The 12,500-nt window shown below is 40.1% G+C and overlaps 1 protein-coding gene across 3 annotated transcripts in view; it reads left to right on the top strand.

The window, feature by feature from the left end:
• Positions 1 to 12,500, top strand: part of ggt1a (gamma-glutamyltransferase 1a) — a 20,984-nt gene that overhangs the window by 7,962 nt on the left and 522 nt on the right. For all 3 annotated transcript variants that reach the window (XM_046871472.1, XM_046871471.1, XM_046871470.1), the window contains 10 exons: positions 3,528 to 3,658; positions 4,129 to 4,218; positions 4,611 to 4,803; positions 6,480 to 6,640; positions 6,815 to 6,964; positions 7,465 to 7,601; positions 8,122 to 8,309; positions 8,965 to 9,092; positions 9,272 to 9,384; positions 12,227 to 12,340. In XM_046871472.1, the coding sequence (XP_046727428.1) occupies positions 3,528 to 3,658; positions 4,129 to 4,218; positions 4,611 to 4,803; positions 6,480 to 6,640; positions 6,815 to 6,964; positions 7,465 to 7,601; positions 8,122 to 8,309; positions 8,965 to 9,092; positions 9,272 to 9,384; positions 12,227 to 12,340 (1,405 nt within the window). The remainder of the gene's footprint in view (positions 1 to 3,527; positions 3,659 to 4,128; positions 4,219 to 4,610; positions 4,804 to 6,479; positions 6,641 to 6,814; positions 6,965 to 7,464; positions 7,602 to 8,121; positions 8,310 to 8,964; positions 9,093 to 9,271; positions 9,385 to 12,226; positions 12,341 to 12,500) is intronic.

Raw genomic sequence — 12,500 nt, forward strand, 5'->3', positions numbered from 1 at the left:
TATTTACGAATAGACTTGAAACACAAATAACTGCTGGATTGCTCATAAATGATATTACTGATCATTATCCTGTTTTTAGTATTTTTCACAAACTTCTATATAAGGCTACTGTGTTCAAAGTAGATCAGATTAAAATTATACGTAATAGAACCCCTGAAACCATGTTTGCCTTAAAAACTGATTTGTTTAACCAGACATGGGACAAGGTCTATGCCACCTCTGATCCTGACAAGGCCTATGACATTTTTTTGTCTACACTAGTAAGTCTTTATGATAAACATTGCCCACTAAAGGAATACTTTATTAAAGACAGAACCAACCTAGAGAAACCATGGATAACAAAGGGCATAGCCAACGCTTGCAAAAAGAAAAAATACCTCCACAAATTATTTATAAAACATAGAACTAAAGAAGCAGAGGACAAATATAAAGTGTACAAAAATAAGTTAAATAACATTATAAGATCTAATAGAAAAGTTTATTATCATAATATTTTGGAACAGCACAAAAACAACATCCACAGTACTTGGAAATTATTAAATAGTATTATTAAGAAGCGAACTAATAAAAATGATTATCCAAATTATTTTGTGAAAGACAGCCAAATCTTAAACGGTAATAAGGAAATATCAATGGCGTTCAACAATTTTTTTGTAAATGTTGGACCCACTCTAGCTAATGAAATCCCTCAACCATCAGAGGTAAAAGAAATAGATAAAAATATTATTAAAGAAAATGTGAGCTCTTTGTTTTTGAGGAGTGTGGATGAAAATGAAATTATTCAAATTGTGACTAAATTTAAGAATAAGAGGTCAACAGACTGTTTTGATTTTGATATGATTGTAGTAAAAGGAATTATACATTCCGTCTAAAATGAAAACGGCCAAGGTAGTACCCATTTTTAAAAGTGGAGATAAACATCAATTTACAAACTACAGGCCAATCTCACTACTTTCACAATTTTCCAAAATTTTAGAAAAGTTATATGTTATAAGACTTGATGATTATCTCAATAAATTCAACCTTATTTCAGATTATCAATTTGGTTTCAGGGCAAATAGAGCAACCTCAATGGCAGTCATTAAACTGGTTGAGGAGATATCTACAGCGTTTGACAATGGAGAGTACACTGTCGGTGTCTTTATTGATTTGAGCAAGGCATTTGATACCATTGATCATAATTACCTGTTGGCTAAAGTAGAACGATATGGTATAAGAGGCATTGCCCATGATTGGTTGAGAGATGATCTTAGTGGCAGAGATCAATATGTACATATAAACAACTTTGACTCTGAAAGAACAAACATAACGCATGGAGTGCCACAGGGCTCTATACTGGGGCCAAAGCTGTTTATAATGTACATAAATGATATTCCGAAGGTATTAACAAAGTTAAATTGTATCTTGTTTGCGGATGATACTAGTCTCTATTGCTCTGGACAAAATTTAGATTTTCTTTTGAAGATAGTGGAAAAAGAGCTTTCCAAATTAAAAAGTTGGTTTGACTATAACAAACTATCAATGAATTTGAATAAAACTAAATATATTATTTTTGGAAATAGAAATTAAATCATATAGAAATTGAGAGAGTGTGTAATACAAAATTTTTGGGTATCTATGTTGATGATAAACTCAATTGGAAATTACACATAAATTATTTAAAGACAAAAATATCTAAAACTATTGGTAGAATGTGTAAAATTAAATCATTGATAAATCAAAATTCATTATATTTATTATACAATTCGCTCATTCTTCCGTACTTAAACTATTGTGTGGAAATATGGGGGAATAATTATAAATCTATTATCAAACCTATCTTCATATTGCAGAAGAAGGCTATTAAAGTTGTTAACAGAGTTGATTATTACGCCCCAACTAACCCATTGTTTATTAAAATGAATGCATTGAAATTACAGGATTTGGTGGGTCTAAGCACAGCTGTAATGATGTATAAGGTTCACAATCTTAAGCTCCCAGTCTGTATTCAGGAGAGGTTTAAGCCAAGAGAGACTCGATATAATTTGAGAGGAATCGGGGTCTATCAAAAAAATAAAGTTAGGACCAATACTAAAGCGAGGTGTTTCTCAGTTAGAGGAGACAATCTATGGAATAGTCTGGAGGACAAAATAAAACAATCGATATCAATAAAGGTGTTCAAAAAAAATTTCAAACTAAATGTACTTGGTAGTTATATTGCATTAGAATGATATTGTTCAGTTTATTTTAAAGATCATTAAAACTAGTAGAAGGCCGGTGTATTATGTAATGATACATGGCAGTATTAGGGTAATGGAATGTTTAGAGGATAATAGACAAGGTGATTTGTGTAATGTTATTAGTAATGGCTTCTATTTGAAAAATATTTTTATTAATATGTTATCTGTATGAGCTGTTCATATATAGCTGGTAATATTCTCATATCTGTTTTTCATTTCGCTGCTTTCTGATTATTGTTGCCTCATGTTGGGTATTTATAATTGGTTGTAAATAGGGTTAGGCATTAATAAGTGTTTCACTTCAGCCTAAACCCCTTTAGTCATTGCTGTACTATAACAATTCTGTTTGTGTATGTTGTTATGTTTGAATGACTGAAGAAAAAATAAACTAACTAACTAACTAACTAACTAACAATAATCTCAGTGTAACAATAATCTTAGTGTAACAATAATCTCAGTGTAACATTAATCTCAGTGTAACATTAATCTCAGTGTAACATTAATCTCAGTGTAACTTTAGTAGAACCCAATGAGGGTTAAGTCTGACACTGAGGTGTGTGTACTGATACTTAATTTTTTTCTGGTGTAAAGGTGAGTGTTTGTGTTTAAAGACAGCCGTCTAGACATAAAACTGTCTCTGTGGTTGACAGGCCTTTCTGGAGCAGAAGGGTCTGAGAGAAGTTATATTTAGACTAATGTCTGGACGGCCATCTGTAAATTACACACAGCTGATGTTAATAACATGAATATGAAGCTTAGAAACTCCACTGAAGCAGTTGCAGAACCCGACTCTAAACACCTGCAACTTTCCTGAATGGAATTTGTGTGTGATTCTACAGCTCGTCCATCAAATAATTACTGACAAGGGATTAACTCTGTAATTCCATCTAATTAGATCACAAGACTCTGCCCTGAGGCAGCCGTGGCTCTGCAGCGAAATATTATACATATGAACCTGTTTTGGTATTTTGACAGTTTTTATTGTTTGTTTGTAATAAATTGTGTTGTTTAAAAATTCTCTAAGGTCATTCCTCAGACTCCGTTTCCCATCAAACACCACGGATTTCAAACATGGCTGCCATGGACCCCAACTTACACACACACACACACACACACACACACACACACACACACACACACACACACACATACACACACACAGAGTTACAGTATTTCCAGACTACAACACTATGATATTTTCAGTGTTCTTTAATGAAGAGTTACAGAATGTGACTGAGTTACACACACTATAGGGATGTTTGTTGAGACTGTAATTGTCACGTTGTTGTTGTTGTGTTTGTATCTCAGGGATGTGTTACAGCAGGGAGGCTCTGCAGTGGACGCCGCTGTGGCAGCGCTGCTGTGTGACTCTTTGTTTAATATTCACAACCTGGGCATTGGAGGAGGACATTTCATCATCATCTATAACGGCTCTACAGGTGACTTCCATCCATCCATCCATCCATCCATCCATCCATCCATCCATCCATCCATCCATCCATCCATCCATCCATCAATCAATCCATCCATTTGCTCAAATACCTCATTCTATCCATCAAAGTTAAATTTAATCCAACAATCTGACAAATCATATTTTTTTCTGGCAATTTATTAACTAATCCATCAATTCATCCCTCCATCTTTTTTCTATAATTTGCAAAAAAATCCATCTAATTTATCAGACAAATCATCCATCCATATTTACATTCATCCCTCTATCTACTCATTACATTCTAACAATTTATCATCCATCCATCTATCCATCCATTATCAATTTATAATTTATCTAACAGTCTATCTTTCTTCCTACTTATCTGTTACGATCTGGAAATTCTTCCATCCTGCCTCACTGAGACTGAGGTTTCTTTCAGGACAGATGTAAATGATGGTTTTGTTTATTTTCTCTCAGGAAAGATCGAGACGATCAACGCGAGGGAAACTGCGCCCCTTAAAGCCACCGCCGACATGTTCGGCAAAAGCACACAGCTCGCACAACAAGGTACTAATGTAATAAAAAACTCCTGACTCGGTTCTGGTGGAACCCCGTCTCAGTTCCTCTGAGATGTGTGTGAGGTTTGAGTGGAAACCACCTGCAAGCTCTGCAGTAAAACTACTTTATTCTGGCTGTAATTGGATTAAGTTTAATTGGATTCAGGGAGATGAATCTTCTCAGAGTGAACACTGTGGAAACACGGATGAAACCGTACAGATTTACAGCATGAAGGGATTTAAAAAGCTGAAAGAAGATTCTAATGACGCTTTTATGTATGAAGGTGTCAGTGTGTGGGAGCATCAGTGTGCTTTAGAAACAAACACATGAAGAAAAGTGAGCTTTACAGATCAGTAGAGTTTTTTAGCCGTGTTGTTTGTTATGTTTTTATGAATTAACAGGAGGTTTGTCCATCGCGGTCCCTGGTGAACTCCGGGGCTACGAGTTGGCGCACCAGCGTCATGGCCGCCTGCCCTGGAGGGAGCTGTTCAAGCCTAGCATCCAGCTAGCACGAGACGGCATCCGAGTCAGCAGAGCTCTCGCTAAAGCCATGCAGAAAAGCCAGGAGATCATTCAGTCTACTGCAGCACTATGGTGAGCAACAGTATCACACAACATCACAAGCCAATCACAGCACACTGTACTTCTCTCAGCAAATCACAGCACACTGTACTTCTCTCAGCAAATCACAGCACACTGTACTTCTCTCAGCAAATCACAGCACACTGTACTTCTCTCAGCCAATCACAACACAGCATACTGCTCTCAGCCAATCACAACACACTGCACTGCTCTCAGCCAATTATAGCACACTGTACTGCTTTCAACCAATCACAACACACTGTACCTCTCTCAGCCAATCACAACACAGCATACTGCTCTCAGCCAATCACAGCACACTGTACTTCTCAGCCAATCACAACACAGCATACTGCTCTCAGCCAATCACAGCACACTGTACTTCTCAGCCAATCACAACACAGCATACTGCTCTCAGCCAATTACAGCAAACTGTACAGCTCTCAGCCAATCACAGCACACTGTACTGCTCTCAGCCAATCACAGCACACTGTACTGCTCTCAGCCAATCACAGCACACTGTACTGCTCTCAGCCAATCACAACACACTGTACTGCTCTCAGCCAATCACAGCACACTGTACTGCTCAGCCAATCACAACACACTGTACTTCTCTTAGCCAATCACAACACACTGCACTGCTCTCAGCCAATCACAGCACATCATACTGCTCTCAGCCAATCACAGCACACTGTACTGCTCTCAGCCAATCACAACACACTGTACTGCTCTCAGCCAATCACAGCACATCATACTGCTCTCAGCCAATCACAACACACTGTACTGCTCTCAGCCAATCACAGCACACTGTACTGCTCTCAGCTAATCACAGCACACTGTACTGCTCTCAGCCAATCACAGCACACTGTACTTCTCTTAGCCAATCACAACACACTGCACTGCTCTCAGCCAATCACAGCACATCATACTGCTCTCAGCCAATCACAACACACTGTACTGCTCTCAGCCAATCACAGCACACTGTACTGCTCTCAGCCAATCACAGCACACTGTACTTCTCTCAGCCAATCACAACACACTGCACTGCTCTCAGCCAATCACAGCAAACTGTACAGCTCTTAGCCAATCACAGCACACTGTACTGCTCTCAGCCAATCACAGCACACTGTACTTCTCTCAGCCAATCACAACACACTGCACTGCTCTCAGCCAATCACAGCACACTGTACTGCTCTCAGCCAATCACAGCACACTGTACTTCTCTTAGCCAATCACAACACACTGCACTGCTCTCAGCCAATCACAGCACATCATACTGCTCTCAGCCAATCACAGCACACTGTACTGCTCTCAGCCAATCACAATACAATGTACTTCTCTCAACCAATCACAGCACATCATACTGCTCTCAGCCAATCACAGCACACTGTACTGCTCTCAGCCAATCACAACACAGCATACTGCACTCAGCCAATCAAAACTAATTGAGCCACTATCAGCCAATTGGAACACACTTTCTTTACACAGTTTTCAGCCAGCAGATAAAATACCCTTATTATACTAATGTCATGTGTTTGTAGGTTATGTTTTTATTAAAATTGAAAAGGACCGAGAATGAATTAGCATTAGCATGAGACAGAAGCTACAGCATGTAGACCTTGATGTTTGATAATGACTAATCAATACTTTCTTTATAAATCATTTATTTTCATTCTTATACTCATTTACAGTGAAGTATTCTGCAGTTTTAACAAAACCATCCTGAAGGAAAACGACACTATCAGATTTCCACGGCTAGCAGACACCTATGAGAAGATCGCTGAGGGAGGAGCTGATGTTTTTTATAAAGGCTCCATGGCTGACACGATAGTGAAGGACATCCAGGCTGCAGGTTCATCAGTGTTTAACTCATAAAGTCTGTTTCCATTAGCTGACATGCTAATGATCACTGAGACACGCTATCATGCTAATCCACATTACAGTATAAGTGCTAATACACACTTTCACACTTACTGCTAATCAACTCAGGTTGTATGCTAATCTAAAATATTTTGGGATGATTCAGGTGGCATTATAACACATGAAGATCTGTTAAACTATAAACCAGAGCTGAATGAAAGCCCGATGAAGATAAATATTGGAGAATACACAATGCACTTTCCAGATGCTCCGTCTGGTGGTCCTGTGCTAGCGCTAATCCTCAACATTGTGAATGGTGAGTGTGTGTTTCAAGTGTGTTCCTTTGTGTGGAATAAATGGACATTAGTCGTGTCCAATACAAATCTATTATCCACTTCCATGTGCTCAACAGTAATGCTAACTCACTGTAGAACACTCGCAGGATTAGCCGAGGGAGTTCGAGACCTGAGACCTGAGTGTCAGAAAGTACCAGAAGTGTTGCAGTTGGTTTAAACCTGATCATGTGGCACTGACATTAGCCTTGTCGTACTGCTTAGCATAAAATACTAGCTAAATCTCACTAACTAGCTTAGCTAATGTTAAGCTATCTATTTATTAGCCAAACTAGCTATTATGGGGTGTTTTGTATAATTAAATCTAGTTTAATTGATCAATAATCCAGCTATTTATAAGCTTTTGTGATGATGCAGGAATCATTAACATTCATGAGCACTCGCTAAATCTGTATGTGATGAGTGCTTAAATTTAGTGCATGATGATGATGATGATGATGATTGTAAAACTGTCTCTGTGCAGGTTATAAGTTCTCACACACAAGTGTGTCTACTGTAGAGAACAAGGCACTCACATATCACCGCATCACCGAGGCTTTCCGCTTCGCCTTTGCTAAGAGGAGCATGCTGGGAGATCCTCGCTACGTCAACATCACCAGCGTGAGAACATGTTCAGTTCTACATCATGGAGCTGTTGTTCTCTAGTAACGATACGTTCATACCTGCTAGCAATCACTCACATCGGTTATAGTTTACTGATGCAACTAAATATTATATTATTATAATAAATATTACGTGATATTGACTCTTATTTGAGTACTTTTTTTACGTTCGATTGAACGTGGTGCATGTTGTTTAAAATGTCTCCGTGGATAGATAAAGAAATGAAAGCTGAAACTTATTGTCTTGTATTCGTTCGTTTGATCTCAAACTCAAATGTCTTCAGTGACAACAAAAGAAAAAAACAGAACATGTATAATTAGCCTTGCTGTTCCAATACCAGTGAAGGAGAACTTACTGAACATTTTGGGGCATCAGAGAGGAAGTACATGTGTGAGTGGGGAATTGATAGAAACTTCACTCCACACTAAACTGTAAATGTTCAAATGTTTCAGCTGTTCCTTTTTCTCTCAGTTTCTTTTGTCTTAATAAGTTTTTCATTCCTTCTGTCTCTTTTCAGCTCATCCACAACATGACCTCAGCCTACTTTGCAGAAAACATTCGCCGTAAGATCTCAGACGACAGCACGCATCCCGAGAGCTACTACGAGCCACAGTACTTCGTTCCTGAGGATCATGGGACGACACACCTGTCTGTCATGGCTGAGGACGGCAGCGCTGTGGCAGTGACGAGCAGCATCAATCAGTAGTAAGAATAAATATCTCAACACACCGTACTGCTCTTGTCCAATCACAACACACCGTACCGCTCTCGTCCAATCATAACATACCAAACTGCTCTGCTGTCGTCCAATCACAACACACCGTACCGCTCTCGTCCAATCACAACACACCGTACCGCTCTCGTCCAATCACAACACACCGGACCGCTCTCGTCCAATCACAACACATCGTACCGCTTTCACTCAATCACAACACACCGTACCGCTCTCGTCCAATCACAACACACCGTACCGCTCTCGTCCAATCACAACACACCGTACTGCTCTCGCTCAATCACAACACACCGTGATTGCTCTCGCTCAATCACAACACACCGTACCGCTCTCGTCAATCACAACACACCGTACCGCTCTCGTCCAATCACAACACACCATACTGCTCTGCTCTCATCCAATCACAACACACCGTACCGCTTTCGTCCAATCACAACACACCGTACTGCTCTGCTCTCGTCCAATCACAACACACCGTACTGCTCTCGCTCAATCACAACACACCGTACTGCTCTGCTCTCATCCAATCACAACACACCATACCGCTCTCGTCCAATCACAACACACTGTACCGTTCTCATCCTAACATAATAGATTGTACTACTTGTCTCTTCTGTTTATGTGCAGTTTTGGTTCTAAAGTCATGTCCCCCTCCACTGGAATCATCTTTAATGATAATATGGACGACTTCAGTTCTCAGAACTTCCCAAATTCCTTCGGCGTTCCTCCTTCTCCTAACAACTTCATCCAACCAGGTAACAGATTTGATCTGATTCAGACAAACAGGAGATTTTAAATATGCAGATAAACTATAATAAAGTATGAATAATGACACACAGATCATTATTCATGTAAATCTGTAGTCGTGGCTGTGATGTAACTGTAGATTACAGGATCATACTGTAAATCATGTGGGACATGTCCCTGTGTGCAGGTAAAAGATCAATCTCATCCATGTGTCCAGTCATCATCTGTGACAAAAACAACAATGTTAAAATGGTCATCGGTGCATCAGGTGGGACCAAGATCCCCACGGCAACAGCTCTGGTAAGACACACAGCTTTAACCTTAACACACACCAACATGTTTTTATACCGTCTAATTTATAACTATTCATCTATTTTTTATACATTCCATATATCAGTCTATCCATCCTTTCATGCATCTAACCATTCTTTTGTGAATTGATTTATTCATCTATCTACCAGTTTCATCCCTCCATAATTCATCTATCTATTTGAATAGCCATCCATTAATCCATACATCCATCTATAAGTTTAAAGTTTCCATCCATGCTGCCACATAGTGAGAACTTCAGAATGCTGTTTATGTTCCTGTCCAGTTCCTGTCATCCTGTCACCTTGTTTTTCTTTAGAAACTTGATCTATTTTCTCCTGCCCAGGTCTTTTCTTTCTGTTCTGTTTGGAATGGAGAACTGCTAGATGTGTCTCCTCCATACTCACCTGACAGAGTGTTGCCCTGGTCACTGCCTGCCTGTAGAGGTTTTAGGACCTTCAGCTCTGTGGTGTGCAGTTGATAGAAACTTCACTCCACACTAAACTGTAAATGTTCAAATGTTTCAGCTGTTCCTTTTCTCTCAGTTTCTTTTGTCTTAATAAGTTTTCATTCCTTCTGTCTCTTTTCAGCTCATCCACAACATGACCTCAGCCTACTTTGCAGAAAACATTCGCCGTAAGATCTCAGACGACAGCACGCATCCCGAGAGCTACTACGAGCCACAGTACTTCGTTCCTGAGGATCATGGGACGACACACCTGTCTGTCATGGCTGAGGACGGCAGCGCTGTGGCAGTGACGAGCAGCATCAATCAGTAGTAAGAATAAATATCTCAACACACCGTACTGCTCTTGTCCAATCACAACACACCGTACCGCTCTCGTCCAATCACAACACACCATACTGCTCTGCTCTCATCCAATCACAACACACCGTATCGCTCTCGCCCAATCACAACACACCGTACCGCTCTCGTCCAATCACAACACACCGGACCGCTCTCGTCCAATCACAACACATCGTACCGCTTTCACTCAATCACAACACACCGTACCGCTCTCGTCCAATCACAACACACCGTACCGCTCTCGTCCAATCACAACACACCGATTGCTCTCGCTCAATCACAACACACCGTACTGCTCTCGCTCAATCACAACACACCGTACTGCTCTCACTCAATCACAACACACCGTACCGCTCTCGTCCAATCACAACACACCATACTGCTCTGCTCTCATCCAATCACAACACACCGTACCGCTCTCGTCCAATCACAACACACCGTACTGCTCTGCTCTCGTCCAATCACAACACACCGTACTGCTCTCGCTCAATCACAACACACCGTACTGCTCTGCTCTCATCCAATCACAACACACCATACCGCCTCGCCCAATCACAACACACTGTACCGTTCTCATCCTAACATAATAGATTGTACTACTTGTCTCTTCTGTTTATGTGCAGTTTTGGTTCTAAAGTCATGTCCCCTCCACTGGAATCATCTTTAATGATAATATGGACGACTTCAGTTCTCAGAACTTCCCAAATTCCTTCGGCGTTCCTCCTTCTCCTAACAACTTCATCCAACCAGGTAACAGATTTGATCTGATTCAGACAAACAGGAGATTTTAAATATGCAGATAAACTATAATAAAGTATGAATAATGACACACAGATCATTATTCATGTAAATCTGTAGTCGTGGCTGTGATGTAACTGTAGATTACAGGATCATACTGTAAATCATGGGACATGTCCCTGTGTGCAGGTAAAAGATCAATCTCATCCATGTGTCCAGTCATCATCTGTGACAAAAACAACAATGTTAAAATGGTCATCGGTGCATCAGGTGGGACCAAGATCCCCACGGCAACAGCTCTGGTAAGACACACAGCTTTAACCTTAACACACACCAACATGTTTTTATACCGTCTAATTTATAACTATTCATCTATTTTTTATACATTCCATATATCAGTCTATCCATCCTTTCATGCATCTAACCATTCTTTTGTGAATTGATTTATTCATCTATCTACCAGTTTCATCCCTCCATAATTCATCTATCTATTTGAATAGCCATCCATTAATCCATACATCCATCTATAAGTTTAAAGTTTCCATCCATGCTGCCACATAGTGAGAACTTCAGAATGCTGTTTATGTTCCTGTCCAGTTCCTGTCATCCTGTCACCTTGTTTTTCTTTAGAAACTTGATCTATTTTCTCCTGCCCAGGTCTTTTCTTTCTGTTCTGTTTGGAATGGAGAACTGCTAGATGTGTCTCCTCCATACTCACCTGACAGAGTGTTGCCCTGGTCACTGCCTGCCTGTAGAGGTTTTAGGACCTTCAGCTCTGTGGTGTGCAGTTGGCTTTTCTCTCCATACTTTGGTTTTTCTTGATGGCTCTGAACAGGTTCTTGTCTGAATGTCAGAATTCATTCCAGTCATTTCCATATTTGGTCCAGTTTATGTTCATCTTCCACCCTGTCATGTAGAGGCCTTCAGGTGTTCCTATTGGGTGGAATGGTGGGTCAGTCATTCATGTCTATCCATCCATCCAATCCATCCATCCAATCCATCCATCCATCCATCCATCCATCCATCCATCCATCCATCCATCCATCCATCCATCATTCGATCTGGTTATCCATGCACTTATCCATTTATTAATCTATATATTTATTCATCTATCCATCATCCTTTCAAATATGCATTTATTTATCCAACAATCTATCCATTCATTCATACAGACATCCCATCTACCCGTCTCTATTCATCCGTCCTGAAGACAATACATTAAACTCCACCCACTGATCAACTGTTTACTCAGTGTGTTGTGTCAGTGACTCGTCTTCTCTGTTCCAGGTGATCCTGAACTCTCTGTTCTTTAACTACGACCTGAAAGGAGCTGTAGAGGAAGTCCGATTCCACAACCAGCTCACCCCCAACTACACTGAGGTGGAGAAGGACTTTGAGAAGGTGCGAGTGGAACGATAGCTTCAGGACACATACAGTGTCAATAAATAAGGATTATAAGCATAATTAAAAAACACCTGAATCTTCTGCACCACCATCAACACTACCACCAACACCACCACCACCTACACCAACATAAACACCACCATCAACACTACCACCA

The sequence above is a fragment of the Silurus meridionalis genome, chromosome 17 (assembly GCF_014805685.1).
Source record: "Silurus meridionalis isolate SWU-2019-XX chromosome 17, ASM1480568v1, whole genome shotgun sequence".
Classification (NCBI taxonomy): domain Eukaryota; kingdom Metazoa; phylum Chordata; class Actinopteri; order Siluriformes; family Siluridae; genus Silurus; species Silurus meridionalis.